The following is a 27,410-nucleotide window of genomic DNA, read 5'->3' on the forward strand; positions in this document are numbered from 1 at the left end:
ATAAAAGTGATGAACTTAGAGCATGGATCAGTACCTGGTGCTATGATGTTGTGGCCAGAATGGAGACATGGGTTTCTCAGGGGCAGGAATGGTTGCTGGATGTTCCAGGGTTTAGAGCATTTAAAAAGAATAGGGAGGGGGGGGAAAAGAGGAGGGGGTATAGCGCTACTAATCAGAGAGGGTATCACAGTTACAGAAGCTTCCATTGTCGAGGAAGATCTGCCTACCTAGTCAGTATGGGTGGAAATTAGGAACAGCAAGGGAGCAGTCACCTCATTAGGGGTTTACTACAAGCCCCCCAGTAGCAGCAGGGAGATGGAAGAAAGCATAGGTCGGCAGATTTTGGAAAAGTGTGGATGTAGTAGGGTTGTTGTAATGGGTGACTTTAACTTTCCCAATATTGATTGGAACCTCCTTCGAGTAGAAGATTTGAATGGAGCTGTTTTTGTAAGGTGTGTTCAGGAGGGTTTCCTAACTCAGTACGTTGACAGGCCGACGAGGGGAGAGGTCATTCTAGACTTGGTGTTCGGAAACGAGCCGGGGCAGGTGTCAGATCTTGTGGTGGGACAGCATTTTGGTGATAGCGACCACAACTGCCTCACATTCTACAGAGCTATGGAGAAGGAGAGGATTAGGCAAAATGGGAGGATATTTAATTGGGGAAGAGGAATCTATGATGCGATTAGACTTGAGTTAGGAAGCATGGATTGGGAGCAATTGTTCCATGATAAATGCACTATAGACATGTGGAGACTGTTTAAGGAACAGTTGTTGCAAGTGATGAATAAGTATGTGCCTCTGAGACAGGCAAGAAGTGATAAGATAAAGGAACTTGGATGACGAGAGCGGTGGAGCTTCTCGTCAAAAATAAAAAGGTAGCTTACATAACGTGGAGGAAGCTAGGGTCAAGCTCAGCTCTAGAGGTTTACAGTCAGGTGAGGAAGGAGCTCAAAAATGGTCTGAGGAGAGCCAGGAGGGGGCACGAGAAAGGCTTGGAAGAACGGATTAGGGAGAACACAAAGGCATTTTACACTTGTGAGGAATAAGAGAATGGTCAAAGAAAGAGTATGGCCGTTCAGGGATAGCATAGGGACCTTGTGTGTGGAGTCTGAGGAGGTAGGGGAAACCCTAAATGAGTTTTTTGCTTCTGTCTTTACAAAAGAAACGAACTTTGTAGTGAATGAAACCTTTGAAGAGCAGGTGTGCATGCTGGAATGGATAGAGATAGAGGAAGCTGATGTGCTGAAAATTTTGTCAAACATTAAGATTGACAAGTCGCCAGGCCCGGACCAGATTTGTCCTCGGCTGCTTTGGGAAACGAGAAATGCAATTGCTTCGCCACTTGCGAAGATCTTTGCATCCTCGCTCTCCACTGGAGTCGTACCTGAGGACTGGAGGGAGGGAAATGTAATTCCTCTCTTCAAAAAAGGAAAGAGGGAAATCCCCGGCAATTACAGACCAGTAAGTCTCACGTCTGTCATCTGCAAGGTGTTAGAAAGGATTCTGAAGGATAGGATTTACGACCATCTGGAAGAGCATGGCTGATTAAATGCAGTCAACACTGCTTTGTGAGGGGCAGGTCATGCCTCACAAACCTTAGAATTCTTTGAGGATGTGACTAGAAAAGTTAATGAGGGTCGAGCTGAGGATGTGGTGTATATGGACTTCAGCAAGGCATTTGATAAGGTTCCCCATGGTAGGCTCATTTGCAGACGACACAAAGGTTGGAGGTGTCGTTGACAGTATAGAGGGCTGTTGTAGGCTGCAGCGGGACATTGACAGGATGCAGAGATGGGCTGAGAGGTGGCAGATGGAGTTCAACCTGGATAAATGCGAGGTGATGCATTTTGGAAGGTTGAATTTGAAAGCTGAGCACAGGATTAAGGATAGGATTCTTGGCAGTGTAGAGGAACAGAGGGATCTTGGTGTGCAGGTAGATAGATCACTTAAAATGGCCACCCAAGTGGACAGGGTTGTTAAGAAACCATATGGTGCTTTGGCTTTCATTAACAGGGGGATTGAGTTTAAGAGTAATGAGATCTTGTTGCAGCTCTATAAAACTTTGGTTAGACCCCACTTGGAATACTGCATCCAGTTCTGGTTGCCCTATTACAGGAAAGATGTGGATGCTTTGGAGAGAGTTCAGAGGAGGTTTACCAGGACGCTGCCTGGACTGGAGGGCTTATCTTATGAAGAGAGGTTGACTGAGCTCGGACTTTTGTCATTGGAGAAAAGGAGGAGGAGGGGACCTAACTGAGGTATACAAGATAATGAGAGGCATAGATAGAGTCGATAACCAGAGACTATTTCCCAGGGCAGAAATGACTAACACGAGGGGTCATAGTTTTAAGCTGGTTGGAGGAAAGTATAGAGGGGATGTCAGAGGCGGGTTCTTTACACAGAGAATTGAGAGTGCATGGAATGCGTTGCCAGCAGCAGTTGTGGAAGCAAGGCCATTGGGGACATTTAAGAGACTACTGGACATGCATATGGTCACAGAAATTTGAGGGTGCATACATGAGGATCAATGGTCAGCACAACATCATGGGCTGAAGAGACTGTTCTGTGCTGTACTGTTCTATGTTCTAACTCCTGTACTCAACGCTTTGATTAAGGAAAGCATACTAAATGCCTTCTTCACTATCCTATTTACCTGAGACTCCATTTTCAAGGAACCTATGAACCTGTACTCCAAGGTCTATTTGTTCAGCAACATTCCCCAGGACCTTTCGATTAAGTGCATACGTCCTGCCCTGACTTGTCTTTCCAGAGAAGAGTTGGAGAAATGAAGCCTGGGAATGAGAAGATTGGGACCTGGACAAACGAGTTGTAAGAGTACTGGAGAGTGGGATGAGATTGTATGAGTGGGGACACAGTGCCCCCAGAAAAGGCAAAGCAACTTTGTGGATGGGTGGGTGCATAGTATGTACTATGCACCATCTAGATTTTCAAACAATTTTGTGCAAAGGTCCAGAAACAGGTGAGCACTGTTACATATTTCAGTAAATGAGCTGATTTCAAGCAACTACCACACATGCCTAGAAAGATCACTAATGCAGAAGTACCAATGTCCTAAATACAGATGAGATACAGGACTCTTGCACCCAGAGTTTGAGCTACATGTTTAAACCTTAAAAAAAAACAGGTGAAGCTCACAATCTATTGCTGACATGTCGTCTGAGTAACTTTTATGGAAAGTGCCCCAGGCCAAGTCCAATATGGGGATCAAAAACAAGTCTGAAACCCAGAATAAAATGGAAGCAGATTAAATGGACATGAACATTTTTAAAAAAAAAACCACAACATAGGACATGAGTTACCATGTAAACATATATGCAGATTCCAAACTATTACACATAGATCCATCAGGTAAAGACAGTAGAACAGACAAACTAACAGTATGCAGCTACATAAATCATATTTTCAGTTTTCATAAAACTATTGAAGGACTAGATGCTGTATAATACTTAAATATTCTTACCGGACAATTCCTAAAGTCACCAATAGTGCTTGCTGCCCGAAGTAGCTCCGCAAACAATTCTGGCCTGGGACGTTCATTCCTCTCTATCATCCTGTCAACCTGATTACTAAAAAGTTCATAATTACTCAATTTAATGTTCAATAATTTATTGACATTTTAGCTGAGAAAAAGACAAAATTTTACTCACCACAGTGCTGTAATTGATACATAATGTACCAGCTCAGTGAATGGCAAAGGATCTGAAGTAGCTCCACAGCTATGACACACACTCTAGGGCAAGATCAAAAGCGAGATAAGCTAATTTTAATAATACGGACAAAATACTTGTCAAAACACCGTTCTCCTGAACCAAAAAACAGATGCAAGTCAGAAGAACGCCCTCATCAGGGCAACAATGTATTTCTAAGGATAAAAATTTCAAGGGTTGAATCTTATGTTTTTTTGGCGAAGTTGTGATGCTTTTGGTGGAGGCAGAGTGTTTTCTCACCTTATCTTATCAAACCCACCACATTAAATGATATTTCAGCCATTTAAAATGTCAGGTTTCCAACACACATTACCATAAGGTATCCCTGAAGCAACATCCTGGAATTGAACGGCATTCCTTGTACCGAAGCCACCTTTAAAAGACCGTATGCACCCAGATGAGCAGAGTCAGTCGACAGCTGTTATGCAAGGCTCCTAACATTTGCCTTGGACATGCATACAGGAGAAAAATAAGCACCCTGCTTTGCAGGATGGTTTCTTTAGCTCCTGCTGGATTGTGCACAGACAGTTCCTCTTCTCCCAAACCTTTCATAACCAGCAGTAGAGGCTATGACACTAGACACTACCAATTGGTCAGAGGTTGCTACCCAGGATAAAGCAGTCTCAGTCACCCAAGGAGGTCCAGCACTGTAGGAAGACGACCAATAGAATTCTTCGGTCTGTCAGTATAAGTGTCACCATCTTCTTCCCAATATCTCACACTCACTTTCTCTCTGCTACTGCATTCACCTCCTTCCAAGGCTCATGCTCTGCCACTGTCAATGACGCATACACCTTGCCCTCTACATGGCCAACTCGTCCACTGGGGAATCCTTCTCTCCTGCACCAACAGTATTAGCTGCCACCCACTTTTGTTTTCTATAATACTTGCCTCTCTCTCTTTCCAGGTGTATAACAGCTGACAGTAGGGCAGAACATGGCTGCTGTATTGTCCATTTTGAGTGAAGAATTCTGACTGGCTTAGGGATGGCTTGGCCCCTGACTTAATGTGCTGGGATCCCCTGAGCGAAACCCACCTTTCTTGACTGGACTGAGGCTGCTGACAATCATGACATGCTTCCTAGCTTTGTGCCTGCAGTAAATGGCTCGACAAAACAGCAGTAGTACAAGTCTGTCTTCTATCACTGAGATGGTACGTGCAAAAGACAAGAATACTGAGAGTATCCAGATAGACTCAGAATAAGTAAGCGCTATGACAACAAGCAAAAGTTCCAGAAATGCGGCAGGATCATGTCCGTCAGATGGGTGCTTGACGCGGAACATGGTGTCCTTGCCCCACTATGACAGTGATAGTTCCCAGTGCAGCATTGATGTGCAGAAGTCTCCTGTAAGTAGACAGAGAGGCCACGTGTGTTCATACAGGCTGGCACATGTTCAACGCTGATGACCATGGATGTGGGATGCATGTGGCTGAGTCTATGGAGCATGCCCCAAGATGCAGGTTCCTATATCCAATAAGCTGCAAATTAAACCTGCCATAGACCTGCTCTAGTTTCCATGTACAATGGCTAGTTTGCATGCAGTTTGGTAAGATCATAACCTGAAGGGGGTTGGGCTATTATTAATATTGTTAAATACCGCATTAATGACAATCAGAAACTCACGACTGCCTTGAGAGTCTTACCATACTGTCTGAAAAAAGCATACAAACACAACGAGAGTTTGGCAAGGGCCATTTTAATGTTCAGATCTTCCTACCATTTGTTCATTTTGCTCAGACCCTCATAAGATTCTGCCCCAAAGCTAGAAGTGTTTTGCACGTAATCATACCACATAGCACTGCTGAAATAAGTCTTCAGCAAAGATTACTAAAGATGTTGCCTAAACATTTCCATATATAATGCACTTTATTAAATAGCATAATACATAATTCAGTAGCACACGAGTTGCTCTTGTTCTAAGGGAAACCATCTGCGTAGCAACACAAAAACATGGGAGATATTTAATTATTTGAATATTATACTTGAATGTGATTTTGACTCACATTCCAACACAAGATGCATTGAAAGCTTGTGCCAAGTTGCTCCTCTTAACAATTCAATTACAACTATAAATTTAATTATAGTGACCATTTTGCCTTCTGGGTGGTGTTGATAAGAATGGTGGATGCCCAACATTGCAATGGGAACACTACAATAATATTCAGATTGTACCTATGAAATGTGGCAGTCTTGGGATGGGCATTTGTCAGACATCATGTATTGGGGTCAGAATGGGAGCTTTCAGAAAATTTAAAAGCACCGAGCAACATCAAATGGGGAGATGGAAAGCAGTTGTGTAGATGACTGTTTTACCTGTTGGTGTAGTTTCAGCTGGTTTGTCAGTATTAGAGTTTTCATGCTCCTCATAATTCTTCTTTCAGAGTCAAGACTGGGTATGTCCATGTGGCCTACTACAGTGACTTTTCATGGACCAATTATGCTGCTGCCTGTAGAAGTTGAAGATTATTTGGAAACTGATCAAATAAGCTTAGTGAAAGGTTTACACTGATGCAGCAAGAATATCTTTTTGAAGAGAAGAGCTTCAAGCACTGCAGCTTCTTCAGGAAGCCAGAAGTAGTGTTGGTGCCAGACCAAAAGGACTACCAGAGTGTCAGATTAGAAATCTCAGAAATAAGCATGAAGAAATCTTGTTGGTTTAAGCAAATTCACATTTAGTATATGAATCTGTACTTTTTAAAAAAGAATTCTGTGTATTAATACTGGGAGGGTCAGTTAGCTCTGTTGGTTGGATGACTAGTTTGTGACACAGAGTGACATCAAAAACGTGGGCTCAATTTCTGAACCAGCTGATTTTACAAGGAAGGACGTTCCTTCTCAACCTCTTCCCTTACTGGAGGCATAGTGATCCTCTGGCTACCCTATAAGACAGCAGCTTTATGGTCTGTTAAGAGTATGGCAACTTTACCCACACTCTTGTCCATGCACACTTTCAAATTCACTGGATGTACTACTGCAACCGCACCCTCAGTTATTTCCATGACATTATTTAACTGCTTTTGGGTAGCCATCAGGAATTGAGCTTAAAGAAAACAATCCTATGAATTGGTTAAGAAGAGCACTTGCACTTGGCATTAATTTAAGTTATTGTTGCTGCATATTAAAAGATACAGTGAAAAGTATTATTTTCAATGCTATATAGGCAGATCACACCATACAAAGTGCATCAGGGTAGTAGACCAGAGTACAAAATAGAGCATTACAGCTACAGAGAAGATGCACAGGGAGAGCGAGGTCAGAATTAAAATTGAGAGATCCATTCAAGTCTGATGGCAGCAGAATAGAAGCTGTTCTCGAATCTATTTATACAAGTATTCAAACTTTTATACTTTCTACCCGATGGAGGAAGGTGGAAGGGATTATAACTGGGATGGGAGGGGTCTTTATCATGATGGTTGCCTTCCTGCGGCAGTGGGAAGCATAGATGGAGTCAATGGACAGACTGACGGTGCTCACGACTCACTGTAGTTTCTTGCAGTCTTGGGCAGCAGTTGCCGTACCAAGCTGAAATGCATCCAATTACCATGCTTTCGATGGTGCATCTACAAATATTGGTGTTTACGGATGGGACAAATTTCCTTAGCCTCCTGAAGTATATGCCGATGTGCTTTCTTGACTGTTGCATCAAAGTGAGTGGATCAAGACAGATTGTTGGGTATCACTCCCAGGAACTTGATGCTCTTAACCATCTTCACCTCAGCACATTTGTACACAAAACCCTTCACTCTGCTTCCTGAAGTCAATGACTGGCTCTTTCATTTTGCTGACGTTGATGGAGAGATTGTTGTCTTTACACCACGCCGCTAAGTAAGCAATCTCTTTCCTGTATTCTGTTTCTTAAGAGCCAAATCAATGTTTGGATCAAGGTGATCATTTGTGGAACTTTCAGATTCTTTAATTTCAACTGAATAAACAATTTTACTGGTCAGCCAACTGGTACAAATGTTGACTGCAGATTCTGGAAAACTGAAATTAAAACATGTTGGAAACATGTAGCTGGCATGGCAGCATCTGTGTATTAGGAAACAGTTATATTTCAAGTCTGAACTAGTTCGGGTGAAAAGTTATAGACATTTTCTATTTTTTATTCGTTATAGCTAGGCTGAGGGAGCTGAATTTTCAACTAAGTTTCTGGATCGAGGAAACAGTACAGGTTTAATTACAGCACTGGGAACAATGCAATCCTTCATGACCACGGGTGTTTGACAAAGATTAATGGCAACCATGCCGGAGCTTGCCGTTCACTGAACCAATGAAGAAACAGAGACCTCAAAAGGACCAGTGCTAGTACATTCTCAGTCATTCTTGGATGCCTTCCTTTGGACTTTAACAGATGTAGTGTCAGGCAGAAAAAATATTTTGTTCTCAATATCTCTGTATCGAAGGAGTCTGAAGCAGTCCATGTTCAAATGCAACAAGATCTGGTTAATATTCAGGCTTAGGCTGACAAGTGGCAAGTAACATTGTCTGGTGCTTGTGAATACACAAAATGTAGTGTCTCCTTCCCCTTGGAATCCCATGTTATTGTTATTGTTTTCTGGTTTCTGGTTGCCTGAGAGGATACTTCTCCTCGTTACTCTGTCCAACCTCAGTAGCTAGCTTCCATTTTAACATGCTAAGCTTGTACTCATTCCCACAAGGGCTTAATTTACCAACCACAGATGATCAAGTGATCCAGTTACTTCACATCTCTATCAAGAACACAAACCCTCACTACTCACAAAATGCCTGCAACCCCAAAGGCAACTCCTCAACAATATTTGAGCCATTGATTATAAACACACATTTCTGAAATGTGTTGGCCATTAGTCCTAACAGCTCGCTCATGATTATTCCTTTCTTGAGCAAGCTTATATTTCCAGAAAATGTCCATTGTCTTAAAATAAATCAATATATTCCAGTGATCCAAAAGAAAGCTGTCAATTTTAGTTAAAACAATGCTATTTCAGTACAATTTCCATAGCCCTTCATAGGGAAACCTTTTCTTTATACATATATTCCTGCTCCACACATTAGTTATCCAGCTTTTCCATCAAAGTTAATCAATATTTCTTCAAAGTTTATTATAACTAAATCACTTTAAATGCCATATATTTTTCTGGATAGAAAGTTTTTATCTCACCTGCTCATAAAGAGTCATGGCAAATTTTTGATGGGTGATGCAAGATTTAACAGTGCATGTATCCATTTCAGTGTCTGAAACTATATGCAAATGAATTCTCTCCAAAATATTCTCCTAAAAAAAATAAAAATAAAAGCATCAAAATCATGGGCCTGGTCTGATGTCTGGCCCATTTTAGGTTGAGAAAACTGTCTTAACACTGGCAAATTTGGACTTATTTGCTCAAACACCAGACACACAAAGATGAAAACATAAGCTTTTTACCTCCCCCCATAGTATTCCTTAATAAACCTGGTAGCAACTAAAAATAGTTGTAGAATGGAAAAGGATATCTAGCCAAATTCACATATTTGTGTTCAATATAATTCTAATCATAAATGAACCAGGTCAGACACAAATCTGTTCTAAACATTAAAGGGGAAATAGTTTCACTTTTTGGTTCTCCAATAAAACATTACACTATTGGCAATATTGTTATTTTCCTGATAAAAACGGAAAGAACTGCAGATGCTGTAAATTAGAAATAAAAATAAATTGCTGGAAAAGCTCAGCAGATCTGTGGTGAGAAAGCAAAGTTAACATTTTGGGTCAAGTCACCCTTCCTCAGAACAGAGAACAGCTCTGTAATATTTACTATTTTCTTAATGGGCGGCACTGCTGCCTCGCAGCGCCAGAGACCCGGGTTCAATTCCCGCCTCAGGCGACTGACTGTGTGGAGTTTGCACATTCTCCCCGTGTCTACGTGGGTTTCCTCCGGGTGCTCCGGTTTCCTCCCACACTCCAAAGATGTGCAAGTCAGGTGAATTGGCCATGCTAAATTGCCGTAGTGTTAGGTAGGGGTAAATGTAGGGGTATGGGTGGGTTACGCTTCGGCGGGTCGGTGTGGACTTGTTGGGCCGAAGGGCCTGTTTCCACACTGTAAGTAATCTAATCTAATCTAATCTTCCCCGTCAGGCAAACAACCACTGATGAATCACTTCTTGTTTTCAGTTTGCATTTCAACGAATAGGAAGGGTTTGGAGGGATATGGGCCGGGTGCTGGCAGGTGGGACTAGATTGGGTTGGGATATCTGGTCGGTTTGGACAGGTTGGACCAAAGGGTCTGTTTCCATGCTGTACATCTCTATGACTCTATTTGGTTGCGTCTCATCACGTTTATTCATGTCCATGGAGCATCTCCCTTTGGTACTATGCTACTCAAAGAAATGTAAAAATTAGCAAAGATATGTTATGTTAAAATAAAACAAAAGCAACCAGGGTAATTTCAAGACTTGTCACATTCATTTGCCATGTTTCAGTGAATGTAAGGGTGAGAAATGCTAAGTTTAATGGCATAAGAATATATTAGGATCAAGCAAAAGCAGAATGATGTTACTTGTATCAATGGATTATTAGTTTTTGTCTTTACAACATTCAAGGACATGAATGAAGGCCAACAGTTCCCATATAGTATACTACACTCAAGTACAATGAGACACTGTTGCCGTAGGAATACTGTAAAATGAACATTTATATTTTGTTGAAATGGAAGTAGAAGTTTGCAAAATCATTTACCGCTGAAGCCCATACTCAAAAGTTAAAAAATAGGCTTTTCTAATCAGAAGTATTTTATGGACTATATAAACCATGTTAAAAAGGAGAAAAAAAACTTGAAAAAGAGGGCATAGAAAAATATTTTGTAATTAGTGATGAAGCTGCAGACTGCAGGAAGATATTAATTGCCTGGTCAAGTTGCCAGGAGACTGGTAAGTGGAATTCAATCCAAAGAAAGGGTAATAAATAATAATATGGCAAAAGTTAAAAAATCACAACACCAGGTTATAGTCCAACAGGTTTATTTAGAAGCATTAGCTTTGGGAGGGTTGGTCCTTCATCAGGCGGTTAAAGGAGCAGCGCTCCGAAAGCTAGTGCCTCCAGATAAACCTGTTGGAGCATAACATGGTATTGTGTGATTTTTAACTTTGTGCATCCCTGTCCAACACTGGGTCCTCTACATCAACAGAATAGAAAGTATGGAATATACCAAGACTAGTAGATAAGATGGTTATGTTGGCATGCAGAACTCCCAACTAACAAGCACAGCACACCACACAAGAGGAGGAAATTTATACTTGGACTAAAGCTTAAAGCTTTGGTTAGGACCTAAATAAAGAGTACTGCACATAGTTCTGATAATCATAATTACAGAAAAGACTTGATCACACTACAGAGAAGACTTAGAAAATGTTGTCAGGATTGGAAATTTTTAACTAAAAAGGAAAGACTGGATATGCCAGGACTGTTTTCATTGCAATAGAAGGCAGAGGGTAGATTTAAATGAGATGTGCAAAATTATATGTCTAGTTAAAATGCATAAAATTTACTAATTTCTCTTAATCAGGCAGTTAATAACCAATGGGCATGGAGTTAATGTAATTCAGAGAAGGATTAGACAGAAGCTGGGGAGAAACCTTGTCTATCCAAAGAGTGATGTGTGCCTGAAATTCACCTCTGAATTATATATTAATTGTGGTTAATTGCACACAGGTTAATTCGTGATTCACATGAAAATACACCTCCAAATCTTCCAGGAAAGTTCACTCATGGGGTGGCCAATCAGAGCAAAGTCAACCCCATTCAGAAAGTGGAATAAAATGGCGAGAAGCTATTTCTCCAGTCATAGACTTACAAGTGAGCCTTTCAACAATGTAGTGACTGGAGGAGCAGTGAGCAGCTAGATAAGTGAAGGAGTCACCAGTAGTCTGAAAGAACAGCCAAAGGCCTTGCCCAAAAACCAGCTGTCATTTTTTCAATGTCAGGAATGGAAGTCAGGGCTGGGGGAAGCATTTCTGACAAGTTGGCCATCTGCCCACCAGGTGGGGGTGGGGGAAGAGAGTTGGGAACTGCATTGCATGTGTTCTAACAATTTTTATTTTGTTTACCCTTTTTAAAAAAAAATCAACAATTTTTCCCCCCACCACCCCAAGCCATCGTCGAATAGTTTAACTGATTCTTGCAGTTGTCTCAATATTCCAGTAATACCCTTGACTATTAACTGATTTTCAGTACATTGAATTTAATGAAGTCTATTTTCCTATTAACTCCCCATACCTTCCTTACCACTGCCATAGCAGCTCAATAATCTTACATGATCAGTAGGCAAATTTCACATCTTTTATCCCAGATATTTATAAGTAACTCAATAGACATATATTGTGCCTTCTACTTTACTGCTATCCTATACTGCCTTTTAAATCTTACTTTTTGCTTTAGACATTCACTCATGTCTTTGTTTCTCAGTCTGTCCCCTGTTAATTAACAATCTATTATGTGTAGACTTCACATTTAATTTGGTCATTATGCTCTTTGATTTCTGGACTAGGGTGACAAAGATGAAATTGGCAGAAACATAGAGAGAGTTCCATGTAGAAAAATATGAAGTGATGGACTGGAGAGCTAATATAGAGACAAGATCTTGCAAATTGCAGATTGTGAAAAATTCACGTGAAAGACACACTTCAGTGTTAATTTATGCAAATTCTTAATTGTGGTTGAGTAATTTGACAAGACAGTTTTTGTAAAAGGTTATAGGGTTACTTGGCTTTTAAAGTAATGGAATAATAATTCAAAGTAAAGAGGTCTCATTAGAATTTTAAAAATCACTGGTTAGGTTTCAGTTGGATTGACAGCTCAGGGATATGTAATGGTGTGGAAAGGGAACTCAAACAAGTTGCCATGCACAAGAAAATTCAGTTATGAGACAATATTGGAACATTTAGGATTATTTTCCCCGACTTGAGAGATGGTTAAAGGTAACATGTGCAGAGAGAGAAACGGAGTTAAGTCCAGTCCGATATGATTATTCTTCAGCACTATACGCCCTCCGGCACTGGAAACAATAACCAGTGGTAACTGATTTAAAATCACTGGCATTTTTGTCCCCTTTGAGTGCCCAGGATCTGGAACATTCCACCCTGATAAAAATGGTGGCATTAATAATTAAAAAAGGGAGTTAAGATGGATAGTTGAAGATGAGAATTTCAGGTGTTAAGAATCACCATGAACATGACAGACCAAATGTCCTTCTTCTGTTTCAAATCTCTAATGGCTCTATAAATAAACAGACTGAAATAAATGAGATACTCACAAAGCATTCTGCTGCATCATCCATTAAACCAAGCTGGAAACGGTGTTCGTCTTTAAAACTTTCAGCCAGAGCATTTCGCAAAATATCAGAGGGAAGGGCTTTTTCCCTACTGTTTCGAAATTCTACAAATATATTCTGCAAGGAAATACCATAAATGGTTTGAAAAAGTGGATGAAATGCATTTTTTTTTAAAACAAAGAAACAAGAATTAAATAAACTACATTTTCAAAGAAACTACAGGCAGAAATTGCCTTCAGGATGCTGCATGAATCTCTCTTGGATCTAACATGATTAACAGGGCTACTTGTTAAAGTGTGCCTTACAATTTCACAGTATAAAGAAAAAAGCTGCAAACTAGTGCAATAAACAAGCTTCATTTCAAGCAATCGTTGCAGCAGCAAAATTACAAAATCACAAAATCTATCTGAAAGAGAGGGTACTGAACCAAGCTGTCATGTAAATCCCTTGTTTTTAAAATTGATATGGGTTCAAATTTTAATACATTTAGCATCTTGGTAAGTTTTTGTAAGAAAACAAATTCTGAAGTTGTTAGTGAAACTTTGAGAGTTTCACATTTTTCTTTACACTGAGGAAATAATAATTTGAATATTAAAAAATTGCACAAAGTCTCCAATAACGCAGATGAGGAGTTGTGTGTGTTTGGTCCTGAGAGGGAAAAGAAAAGGTGGATCAAAAGAACATGTCAACACTATTGATAAAACCGAATTCCTGATAAATCATGCAATAGGGAGGAATTGCCTCAGGTAAGTTGACTTCCTGGATCTTGCCCATAAGCAAAAAAAAAATTCATTAGATTCAAGTAAACTTCTACTGAGTTATCATGCTTTCCTTTATTGGTCAGAGCTCTGAGCATAGGGGTTGGGAGGTCATACTGCGGCTGTACAGGACATTGGTTAGGTCACTTTTGGAATATTGCACATAATTCTGGTCTCCATCCTATCGGATGGATGGGTGAAACCTTGAAATGGTTTCAGAAATTTGCAAAAGTAATCCTTTCATTCAAGAACATTTTCAAATTATAAATGATAAATTCTGAGATTTAATAAAAACATAGGTAAACTTATTAAGCAGCAGCTTTCACAGAGTTAGATCTAAGAAAATGTGTTAAAATACTTAAATAAAACCAAAATTAACTGCAGGAATAAGATACCACAATCACAAGTGGATAATTTAGAATTACTGTTTGTAATAATCGCAATGCTAAACACTGAATTTACCTTCAAAGCACAAAAAATGCAAGCATTTCCTGAGCATACATGTCCAGGCAGCAGTCTCAAACTCCTTCGGAAAATGTCCAGGTGCCACAGAATCTAGAAGGCAAGAGAGACTTCATAGAATTTACAGTACATAATGAGGCTATTCAACCATATGAGCTACCCAGCTCATCCCATTCTCAATCCCTGTCTCCACAGGCCTCTTAATTCATCACTTTCAAATATATATCCAACTCTTTTGAAACCTTCTACACAATCTGCCTTCAATCACTCTCCAAAGCAGTGTATACCAAATCCTCACAACTGAGGAAAGAAGTTTCTGATCTCATTCCTACATCACTTCAATGGTGAAACTGACCAAGAGTGCCTACAAAATGTATTTGGTCCCGAGATATGAAAAAGTAATCTTTTCATGAATTATACTTCCATTGAAGATAAACATTCAAAGATACACAAAATGCTAAAACATCCCTTCAATGTATTTCTTCAGAGGGAATCTCAAATCATTCTTAGTTTAAAAGGGCTTCTGTTTACACAACACAATGTCTCCAAACATGATTTCCAGGAGCAAACAGAACTTCCTACAAGCCATCACATGGGAATGCACATGCTCTAGAACGTACCGAAATGACTTCCAGTCTATAGTCCACAAGTAGGAAAATATCACTTTCCTCATTAATTCAAACAGGTTTTTGAAACACTCCAGGCACAAAAGTTTCCCACACATCATAACTTATTTGCTCACTAAGCAAATGTTCCTTTCTGGTAAAGAGGTTTGCAGATTTAATCCTTGTGCTGCATAGAGTTAGACTATCATTATCAAGACGAATAATTTACTTCTGTATCCCAGTTTTTGAGAAAGACGACAAAATTGAAGAGGAATATTGGTCAATGAACTCTCCTATACTATACTACTTTCATATCTTCTATAGTCAAACAAGTTGCTCACAAGTGACTTTATAGTGTCGTCATCAGATTGGTCAGCATAAGATACATAGATGCTGCCAGACTTGCTAAGTTTCTCCAACAAATTGTTTCTGTTGGAGATACTAAAGGCTTGCTGTGTTTGTAAAACATTCTCCAGTAAGTGTAATTTTGTTCAGATAGGGAAAAGAAAAGCATTTAAGGAGGCAAAGCAGAAATAAGAATCTTAATGAGGTGGGAGAAGCAGTACTTTCAATAAAATACAGTAGAATGTACATGTTGTTGCATCAACATCTACGACAATTCAAGAAGATGCATAGATTGACTATTGATAGTGAAGAAAGGAATTTGTAACTAAGAAATTGGATAAGAATGCTTAGATATTATATTCCAAATCTTCTCACCTCCAGATACTCAATGTACCCCTAAAGACGTGCCAATGCCACGTAGTCTGAATGGAGTGACTCCACAGAATTGCCCTGGAAGTTTAAACTTCCAATGGGAGATTCCACAGCTGCCCTAGACGCTGATCTAATGTCTCTGCTGACATCTCAGGAGCTCTGAAAGATCAGTCTTACTTACCTGATTCATAACCTTGGAATGTTAGACAGATTAAATCCGTGCAGAAGTTCCCAGTAACTACACAAATAATCCCTTTCATTTCCTGACCAACAACCTGACATCTCACCTCACATTTCCTCTGTTCCCAAACAACCCTCCTATGAATGGAGCACCAGTTAGCAACAAATAAAGGATTGGTTTGTAAACTAGTGACTAGTTACCAATGACAAAGGCCTTCTGCCTGCAAACAATTGCCAGATTGGTTCTCAGGTAGCTGAGCAGCTTGAGGCTGTGAACAAGATATAGAGTTTTAAGAAGAAACCAGCTTAGGAGCTTTCAAACTGTTCTCTGGGGTAAACCACTTTCAATCTAAAGGAACCCAATTTATCTTTCCTTCAGCAGTTGATGTAAGCTGTGACTTTAAGTCAGATAGCCATTAAAAGTGACGCTGCTACCGTGTGCCCCTTGCAAACCAGTAGAATCATCTGGAGAAGGATAAGTGGGAGATTGAGTTCTGACCAGCACAAGAATCATAAGAATCAGCTTAACAGAGCCTATGAACAACCACCACAGAACTGCATTCCCAGTGTTCCCAACATCCATAATTCATTTTCTATTAAATACTGTCTATGTTTGTTTGTGCATAATAGGGCAGTTTTTAAAGGGGATTAGGACTTGAAGTAATTAGTAGACAATTCTTAACTGTAGCTGGAGTCTATTTATTTGTTACAATTAGTCATTTTTATTTAGTATAGAAATCTGATCCATTCTTTGTCAGTCTGGGTCCAGCAGCCAGGTAAACTGGGAAACCTTTATGTACCTTTTAAAATCTTTAACGTGGGTGATGACTCCAGGAGTAATGCAGCTTGGCTTAATCCTACTACAGTGAGTTATGATAGTAGCACCATACCCAGTGAATAACTTTAACCAATCAGCATTCCATTTCATTACAAATTGTTTCTTCCAGATAAGTTTGGATAGTTGACAATTAATATTATGTTCATGGATATTTTATACAGTTTACATAAAATTTTGTACATACAAGTCGTGTTTAAACGTCAGATAACTTACAGATGCTAAGACTCATTCAATCTATTCATATTTAAGCTCCTTAATATGCAACACCCATGCAATATTTTATTTCATAAACTAGTTCTAATGGAAAGTCAGACAAGAAATATCAACAGCTTAGCTCTCCAAGATTTTTGCCTGAACTGCTGGATATATCTAGCATTTCCTATTTAATTTCATAAATAAATTCCTGGCAGGAAATCTGCATTCCAAAAATGCATCCCTTCATAAGTGAATCTTAACTAATAGATTAAATTAATCCTTCTCCAATAATGTTATTCACCATTTCAAGCTGTAATGCATCTTAGCACATATGACACATAAAATATGGGATATTACAGTGTAATAAAGTTTTTTTAAAATGGTTCTAAGAAAGCCAAGGGAAATCCTATTTTTCAAGAGCATCCCAATCCTTCATCCATCCTATCCTCAATCCAGAGCATATTTGCCTTTCTTATTACTGTAACATTTCTCAATTAAATCCTTTCTATATTAAAGGATCTCCCTCTCTTCATTTTTCTCTCCTCAATAGCAATTTTGCCCATCAATCTCTTTTATTTGCTGCTACTGCCTTCCATTTTGCATTATAGACCATATGATTTATGAAATGAAGTCAGAAACCAATGAATTCAACTTCATTTCAGTGCACTGAGTTTGTAAATAAGGCCAATCTAGTAAAAATTCAAAGGCAGTGATTCATTTATCAATGCAGCTTAGGAAAGTGCAAGCTGAATTTAAGGAATCAAACATAGATTCTAGGAACGGACAGTCTCAGGGAAGTAGAGGTTGATTATAGCACAGTGGTATTTATTTGGAAATGATGGGTGCTAAAATAATTCAGAATAGCAGCACCTACCTGAACAAAATAGCTGAATATTTTTAGGAGCTGCCCTTCCTATCCCAATTGGTAGGGGTTTGTGACATGCCTTAGGTGAATGCTGGTTGGGTTCTACCACATCTCATATCCCATTGGCTGACAGTCCTGTCAATGAAATACCAATGAAATCTGAGAAAACTGACAGACATATGCACATATAAAATGTTCATTACAGCTGTAAGCTAATTCTGCCTATCCTTAATAAAATAAATGCAGTGATCACACAAATAAGTTAAGAATTCTTAAAAGGCGTAAATATGACAATGCATTTGGTACCGAGATGTTACCACAACGGTACTTGATAAAGGTAAAATACAAAGTTGCTCCTGGTACAATGCTATGATGATTAACACTCAGAATACCGAACTGGTCAAATGAACTTATAATGAGCAAAACAAAAACAGAAATTGCTGGAGAAATTCAATATGTTTGACAACATCGGTGGACAGAAAACAACAGTTCATGTCGAGTCCAGTGACCTTTCTTCAGAAAAAAGGAGGGTCACTGGACTCAAAACGTTACCGGTTTTCTCTGCACAGATGCCACCAAACCTGTTGAATTTCTCCAGCAATTTCTGCCGTTGTTTCAGATCTCTATCATCTTGTTTTGTTTTGGATTACGAGATAACATTCCAGAGAGAATACAAATTGTGTTGCCAATTCAATACATCCAATACTGAAATATTTGAGATTAATAATGTCAGAAAATTGCACACAGCATTAACTCATGTTCAATTGGAATACTAGCTCCCTGATGTCGTACTGCTTAATTTATTTTCTTGTTTTTTTTTTCCAGTTTAAAAAGAGAGTTTCCATTACAAATCAGAATGAACACTTTTCCCTAATTGATGGTCTGTTTCAGTAAGTGCACATATAATACCCACAATTCTCACAGTGTATTCAAAGTCAGCTGTACTATACTGATAAATACCAAGACTTTCAAGAGGAAGAAAATTAAATTGCAGTATTGGAGTACTCTACATAAAGTCAGCATTGCACTTTCATGGGTCAAACAAATCTTCAGTATCCAACAGCTTTATTATTATGCCAACATTAGTTGGTGAGTCTTAATGATTTCAGCATATTAAAAGAAAACATTTCTCATTCATACTAAGCTAACTATTTGCAGTTGCATATGATTTGTTTCATATGATAAAAATTTTCATTATGCTTAATTGGATTATAACTTCAGTGAGATTATAATAAATTAGAACAAAATTAGAAAGTGAATTTGATTCAGTTTGGGATCCATGTAACCTCATCTTGATATAGAATCATTCAGCATGGAAACAGACCCTTTGATCCAAATTGTTTGTGCCAACCAGACATCCCAATTTGACCTAGTCCTGTTGCCAGATTTGGCTCATATTCCTCTAAACCCTTCCTATATGTATTTAGATGCCTTTTACATGTTGTAATTGTACCTGCCCCCACCACTTTCTTTAGTAGCTCATTCCATACATGCACCACCCTCTGCGCGAGATCAAATGCAAAAAAAAATTAATTCAGCTTTGTTGCTCCAAATCAAACAGCCTGCGTATGTTCAGAAACTTTGGCTCACACAGGTGACAGAATTTTTTGAAAATTAATGCGCCAGTCAATTTAAATCCATGTTCCTTAATATTTTCATTTTTGTTGCTTGCTAACACCAAATTATTTATGAAACTGCAGTTAATCAGTGCACTTTGATTCCTAACTATAGTAGGTATGAAAGAAACAAAATGCTCTTTTATAACCCTTGAAGCAATAGTCGTCAGTGTTGCCAATGGCATCCTTCAGTTTATCAGAACATTCTGGCATTGTGGATGTACCTATACAGAATTGTCTGCAACAGTTCAGGAAGGCAGCTCAAAACTGCCTTCAAGGGTAATTAGGGATGGACAATTAATGCTGACCCAGCCAGCAACACCCACTACCTGTGAAAAAAAACAATAGTCTTGGACTTCCAGTCATCAGTCTATTGTACCGGAGAACTTTTTCCAAAGGGTAAGAAAAATGAGTTGACACAACTACATAATTCAGATTTAAATTACATGAAAAATACACTATGGGACAGAATGCAAATGTCTCAGTCCACACAACTAAATAGACAAAGTATTGCCTTCAGGATTCACATCACAGTTGCCGTATATTATGTAAAGAAAATATATCATATGGAATGTTCTTATTTAAACACAGTCAATTTGTAAAACACACAGTTTAGTATGTGAACTAGCTTCTGTTCAGGTGCAGCTGTATTCAACAGAATATCATAGCTTCCAATATGCATCATTACAAAGATTCATTTCTGTGTGAGATGTGAAGGTCCTAATCATATAGCTACTTTCACTGTGCGTCAGTTTGCCAGATTGATATGTATACAAGACACACTCTCTCCACAGTGCCTTTCACAACCTTGGAATGTCCTAAAAGTGCTTTACAGTCAATTAAGTAATTGTAAAATGCGTAGCAAGATCCCACAAATAGCAATGTTCTAATGCTATCATTACTGAAGATTATATATTGGTCATGACATCTGGTATAACTAATCTCCTCCTCTTCAAACGAGTGTCACACAATTCACTTACAATCAAAAGGGTAAACAGGGCCGTTGTTTAATGTTTCATCCAAAAAACAGGCAATAGTGCCGCACTCCCTCAGTAGAGTGAAAGCCTAGATTTTTTCTGTTCAAGTTTCTGGACTGAGACTTAAAAGAAAGAGTGCTAATCAAGCAAACGGATAGGATATGCATTGGTTCAACAACATTTTTCCAGCCAGGTCAACTCACCACAGCAAACTTTAAAATATTCTCATTTTAATTTAACAATCTGAAGCTGTAGAAGTAACTAAAGCATGAAGAAATTCAAAGAATAATGGAACTAAATAAACAGAATTTAATCCTGAAAAATTAGAGTTGATGCATTTGGAAGGCAAGGGAGTACATGTTAAATGGTAGGACTCTAGGAAGTACAAAGAATCAGAGGGACCTTGGCCGGCATGCCCATGAATCCTTGAAGACAGCAGAACAAATAGATAAGGTGGTTGGGGTGGGGGGAAATGGGATACATACCTTTAGTCAAGACATTGACTACAATAACAAGGAGGCTGTGATGGACATATTATTTAGGACACATTTAGAGGTGCAGAGGAGCTTCTCTAGCATGTTACCTGGGCTGGAGCCATTCATCTTTGAACAGAAACTGGATAGACTGGGTTTGTCTTCCTCAGAGTATAGAACGCTGAGGGGCAACCTAATTGAGATGTACAAATTATGAAGCAAATATAGGAGAGAAAGGGAGAACTTTTTTTTCCCCTCAGTAGCCAAAAACTGGCAGGCACAGTTTTAAACTAAGCAGGAGTTTAAGAGGATTGGAGATTTTATTCCTCACCTAGACAGTGCATTTGAAACTGACTGCTCAAAAAAGGTAGCAGAGGCAGGAACTCTCAAGCTATCCAAGAAGTATTTAGTTGAGCACCTAAAATGCCATACTAGGCTACTCTCCAAGTTCTGGAAAATGGGGTTGGAATGGACAGATGTTTAGTGACTAGCATGGGCATGATGGGCTTTTTCCGTGCATAAAAACTAATGACAATGAATAAAATACCCACAAATCACTTACAGATTGGACCTTAGAACCCTAAAATGAGTGATAATTTAGTTCACAAACATGACGGTTCTATCAAGACAGGTGTTTCTGGCAAGAATTGGAGGAAACAATCCCAATGTTCAAAGCAGCAAGATATGGAACCCAAAAACAAAACTAGGAACTCAGGCTAAGACATTTCATCCAGAACCAGGATTAATCTATCTATACCCAAGTGCATTCTTAATAAACAGAAACTATGAGTGGCAAACACAGATTTGAGTGATACACACAGGAGCTACAAAGGATAAGTCAGAGAATATTACCCTTTATAAATCTATTTTATATTAAATATCCCAAACATACTAGTTAATGCCATATGGTAATTGAACATCAGTGCTACTAAGTTAACCCTTGCAACATAATTCTCTGACAGGCACGCTGTAAAGTTGCAAATCCACTAAATAGTCCGAAAGGGATCTTTTCCTCAAATCTGGCAGATTTTAGCAATATGCAAGGGAAGAAATATTCAGTAATAGGGGTTTCAGGAATAACAGTAAAATCCATAATTGGAACAGTAACATTTCAAAATATTCAATGTAAAATGAGGTATAGATTATAATGATTCTAAAGGCATTTCTAAACTGAATTTGTGTGTTGTCCTTGCTGCTCAGTTCTTGATTGTTACTAAACTTCTTAATCTGTGGCTGCTTCATAGTGAATTAGGCTGGATGGCCAAAGTCAAGAATTGGGCAGATAAACAATTAGTACAGCTTCAAAAAAGGTGTGGACCCAAAGGAATGATTCTTTCCATAGGAGGCTCGACATCATCCAAACCAAAAACAAAAAACATTTTTTTAAAAATTCAGTGGATCAGGTAGCATTCATGGAGAGAGAAACAGATTTAATGTTTCAGATTGAGGTGACCTTTCAGTTTGAAACTGTAAACATTGTTATTCCACAGATGCTACCTGACCTGAGCATGTCCAGCACTTTTTGTTTTTAGTTCAAATTTTCAACATATCCTTATTTTATGTTCGTATTTAATTTGATTCCAAGAATGACTACTTTGAAGTCTTACTCATCTCGCTGAGAAGATTTGTTTCTCTTTTCCATCTTGTTCATCATCTTTGCTTAATTTTGGAGGTCACCTCCAATACATCCAAAACTCCACGGACCACTGTTCACACCAGCATCATGATCCATTCGCACTGCCATGTGCATGCTACATGAAGTCTTGACCACAACTGTGGCAATACTGACAATTCTGATGACTGTTAACTGTTTCCCTCCACAGATCCTGCTTGACAATTAAAAAATTTATATTGTTTGTTTCAGTTTTCCAGTATTCACAGTACTCTTCTTTTACAAAAAGTCCAGCCTAGCTAATGCCATTTTATACACAAACCATATTTCTTTGGAATGCCGTACAAAACAACCTCTGCTGTTGTTAGTCTTGATGCAGTTTCAAGTATAAGATCCTGTCTCTCGTCCTTTGGAGCATATTTAATTGGGTTTTTGCAGAGTTTGGCATTTTTTCTCAATCATATCCCGGAAACTTTAAAGCCTTTTCGATGATATTTTACAACTCCTAGGAGGTTACTTAAAATATGTAATAGTGAAATTGTGAGCAAGGCACAATCTCGGAATACTAAATGTCATCAACATCATTGAGAAACAGTGCTGGGCTCATATTCTTACACTGGGGAATTCAGAATTCTTGCTTTTAGGATAAACAGAATTGTTATATTCACTTGGATAGCTATTAGTCACTGTGCCAGGGAATTCAAGTTGATTGAACCTGTTCACAGCAGCTGCCACTGTGCCAAACATTTTACACAACAAGGAACACTGCCGACAATCGTTCTTTCTTGTTAAAGGCTCGAAGAATCACAATGGAAGTCACAGCTAGTTATAAGTTGGCATTTCCTCCTCTTCTACACTTTCTGAAACAACCTGAAAATTCAATAGGCTTCAGTTTTAATTTGATCTTCTCACCCACTGCCACATCACCTACTGATGTCTAGCCTGGAGATAATGCAAGTCAAAATATTACGCCTCATCTCAATCCATTGATAGTAATTAAGAGGTAACAAGTTAACTTTTAATATTTACCAAAATGCCAGATTTGTTAAAAAAATTTATTGTTTTATATTGATGATGTGCCTGCTCTTGGAAACATCCCACTGAATGGTACTTCACAAAAAGAACTGACAGTAGTTTAATAAGAAGGTCTACCATAAAGTCAAAGTAATCATACATTTTGAAAATTCCAGGATTTTGACTTTGAAAAAGAAACAATTTTCCAAATCAGGATAAAAATGGACTTGGAGGGGAAGTGCTTTAGGAATAGGGTCAACAATTCTTCCATGGTCTTATAATACTACTTTTCTGTGGTGGTGTTGGCTATGCATTGGGAGATCATACCAAAGTAAATTTGAAGAGTTGCTCCAATGTATCTGGTGGGTGATATCTATTTAGGTATAGAATGATGATGAAGAAATAGGCCCCTTATTGAGTTCAGTAACAGAGGTGATGTAGCAAATTTCTGTCCTCAATAGCACAATATGTCTTGTGGTTTGTTCCCATCATCCTTTCTCCTAGCATTTGGCTCACGTTCATGTCATGCTCACAACTTGGGATCAGGAGTAAAGTCATTCCAGTAGAACCAGAACAGACTGCCAGCGTGCAGGCAATATTTCATGCAACTATTGATTAATTCCCCTCTTGGCTGATGATTGGGAGCATTAGGTGACTGGGTTACATTTGTCCTGCTCACAGAGAGTCTTGTGGCAGACAGCTTTCTCAACATCTGGACCAATATTTTCCAGCAACACATTTTCAGATCTGGACCAAAAAGCCCAGGTTTAAGGCCCTAATGCCCTAGGGCTGTGTCATAAATAGTCTGAAGAGACTGAATAAAAATATTTTTTTGTCCTGCTCAGAATGTGCTTTTCATTTAGAGCCCATTGAAATATTGTTACCTTTGTACTGTTATGAAGCATGTAGTTGAAAAACTGAATAACTAGGCATCTTTTGAGCACAAATGGTAGAAACTACGAGCACAAATTGATTTTCAAGCATAGTCAAGTGGAGTCGTATGACCTAGAAAATCTATACTATCTTACAGCAAAACAAAAATGAATTTAAATTTCATGGGAAATACAGACTGGAAAAATATACATGAACAAGAATAAACAGAACATAAGAATTTGTGCCATCAGAGCTCAGTTTTCTAGGGCACAACTCATCTAGTATAAACTATGTTTGATATTAGAATAACCACAACAAATTCATTTATTTCTTTACTCAGTAAATAAAAATCACTGATTAAAAAAAAATCAGCCCATAAGTAGTACAACACTCAGTACCTGTAAAACACTTTCTTTTTGTAAAAATATTGTTAACTCACTGAGGACTTAGAAATTATTGCAGGAGATCTATCATCGTCCCTGAGTATGAATTGAAAAGCTTTCCTGAACAAACTGGTCATTTTTAACAAATGCTTTGCCATACAAAGTGTTACAAAACTGACTTCATTACCAACAATCATATCTACAATTTTTTTCCTCACAAATCTTATCTACGGTTTTATCCAAACAAAAATCATCTGAAACACAAGTAATCAAGGTGATCACAGTTTTGAGAAAGTTTAAGAACCATGCTACTTGAATTTCACCTGAACTGCTGAATATTTCTAAAGTGAAACAAATTATAAAATGTTAATGCCATATGGTTTTCCACACTTTTCTTTTGGAACCTTACACCCAAATGTAAACTAATAAAAACTGGGGTTTGATTTTGAGAAAACAATTGAAAAGACTCAAAACACAACTTATAAGCCTGGTTAAACCATAGTCCTGTGCACAATAGGAAGGAGGGCACTAATGAAGGAACAAAAGAAAAATCAGTGAAGATTTATCAGGAAAGAGTGGATAGGCTGTAGTTGGTTTCTGAAGGAAACGGCTCTGAACCATGTTGTTACAAGTCTTTAAAATATGAGCATGTGCAAGCTGATGATAAGTAATAAAAACATACTTCAACTTCTAAAAATATTTTGAAGAGATATGATCTGTAAATTTGCACTACACGATTCAGGCAAAATATGGAAAGTGTTTGGATCCTCAGTTTGTAACAGAAAAACTCTTCAATTAACTAGAACAATAAAAACATTACATCAGGTTTAATTGGGAGCACACTAGCTTTCGGAGCGACACTCCATCAGGTGAGCGTCGCTCCGAAAGCTAGTGTGCTTCCAATTAAACCTGTTGGACTATAACCTGGTGTTGTGAGATTTTTAACCTTGTACACCCCAGTCCAACACCGGCATCTCCAAATAAAAACATTCACATATCTTCTTTTCAACCAACTGAAATTGTCAACTAAAATAATGATATTTACAAAATACATACCAGTTACCTAAATTGAGCAATTCTTCTGATAACCACAAAGAGTTTAGTAGAATGAACTTCCAGATATATACAAGAGTTCTTTTCTGTTTTAAGTACATCTGTTTACTAACACACTTAGCTCACATCTCTTTGTTTATATGCCCTGTTCAAACATTGTGGGTCTAGAAGGTTGTTTTTTTTATTCACTAATTTATTACAAATCAGAATATTCAGTTGTTGGCAGTACGTGCTAACTGTTGATACACTGCTCAAACTTTCACGGCACAAAACACTTAAGAGGACCACAATGTAAAATGCTGGACACTCCTCAGTAGATAAAGAGCCCCGGGGAGTAACTTATTTTAAAACCAGGGATAAATTGGAAGCCCAAAACAAAATCTACAAGAATCTAAAACTGTATTTTCTCTGCAGTATCACAAAGTGGAAAAAAACAAAGTTCACGTGCAGCATACGAAATGTCCTATGAAATTAAGATTGAATTGTTTTATTTCAAATTCAGATTGCAAATTCTATTTGCATCAAACTTGTCAAGTTTCACCTCTTCGGATCTGGTGATGATCTATGCAATTTCCCCTTGCAAACAATAGTTTGGTTTACTACAAGGTATTACAAAGTACAGGGACAGCTGAAATATCGGCGTGCAGCTATTAAAACTAACACCCCAAAAAAAATTATTTTAAAAAAACCGAATTGTTGCGATGGATGAGTGTTTTTAAACTATTTCCCCTGCAGCGATCTGAAATGGTAAACACAGTGCGAGATAGTGCAATCAGGGTGTCACTGCATTCCTTCCATCGGGAAGCAGTCGGGAGGAGTTAAAAGTTTGCAGACACAGCTCGACAAGAAGCTGTATTGCCTTCCACTTTTAAACATGGGTTCTCAAGGTGTGTGTCGGACCAGCCGTCGTTGCTATGGCTGTCGCCGCTCCGCTGAGTGCAGCCCGAGCCCGGTGTGGATCAAGTGCGATTCCCTTACCTGCACTGCGCTGTTGAGGAAGCAACTGTTCTCTCCGGGTCCATTCAGCAGTCCTTTGGGCGGGGCGATGGACAACATGCTCCCAGGCTGGTAGCCGCTCCGCAGGTTACCCCCGGGCTTCAGGAAGTTCTTCATCCAGGCCATTGTGCCAGGAGCGGCGCGAGCCACAACAATCGGACACACGGAGGGAGGGGACAGGCCGGCCGGCTCGGGCCGCGCGCTCGCTGCCTGTTCCTCGCGATCGCCGCCCTCCCCTCCCCTCCCCTCCCCTACTCAGGTGAAGCGGCTTCTCGCCATGGGGGTAGCTCCCCTCCAAAACCTCTGCTCTTTTCACCCTCCGCAGTCCTTCATTGCCTTCCTCCCTCTTTTCCAGATACACGCTCCCCCAGAGTAGGGGGGTGCGGGATGAGCGATGGCAGCGAACTGAACGAAGGTTGGCGAGGGCTGCACGACGGAAAGCGAGGAGGAAGGTGACGCCGCCAGCAGCGCTGCTGTGGCCGGATCCGGCAGGTGAGGCGAGCCGCGCGAGAGAACACTCCGGTCCAACCGTCCGAGCTCGAGATCAGCACCGCGCGCCGTTGCGTCACCACCAGCTGATTCCAGTAGCTTGCGTCCGGTCACGTGTGATCCCAGCCACAGATCAGGGAAGTGGATCTGTGTTGACAAGAGTTGAGTATTCCTACCTGACGTATGGGTCTGAAGCTGTCTTTCTCTCGTTCTTCTTCTTTTACCTGTCAGTTGGGCGGAAGAGAAGGAGGAAAGTGGTTGATCAGGCAAAACAGCTCTGTGCATAATTGA

The 27,410-nt window shown here is 39.2% G+C and overlaps 1 protein-coding gene across 1 annotated transcript in view; it reads right to left on the reverse strand.

The window, feature by feature from the left end:
* The window catches only part of LOC122553126 (inactive ubiquitin carboxyl-terminal hydrolase 53-like), a 99,934-nt gene extending 72,743 nt beyond the window's left edge, over window positions 1-27,191 (reverse strand). Inside the window, exons 1-6 of the mRNA XM_043696686.1 lie at window positions 26,613-27,191; window positions 14,234-14,326; window positions 12,996-13,130; window positions 8,870-8,983; window positions 3,669-3,751; window positions 3,482-3,587 (exon numbers count right to left, since the gene is read on the reverse strand). Of these exons, the coding sequence (XP_043552621.1) occupies window positions 3,482-3,587; window positions 3,669-3,751; window positions 8,870-8,983; window positions 12,996-13,130; window positions 14,234-14,326; window positions 26,613-26,756 (675 nt within the window). The 5' untranslated portion in view covers window positions 26,757-27,191. The remainder of the gene's footprint in view (window positions 1-3,481; window positions 3,588-3,668; window positions 3,752-8,869; window positions 8,984-12,995; window positions 13,131-14,233; window positions 14,327-26,612) is intronic.
* Window positions 27,192-27,410: the final 219 nt, after the last annotated feature.

Source organism: Chiloscyllium plagiosum, chromosome 1, assembly GCF_004010195.1.
Source record: "Chiloscyllium plagiosum isolate BGI_BamShark_2017 chromosome 1, ASM401019v2, whole genome shotgun sequence".
Taxonomy (NCBI): Eukaryota; Metazoa; Chordata; class Chondrichthyes; order Orectolobiformes; family Hemiscylliidae; genus Chiloscyllium; species Chiloscyllium plagiosum.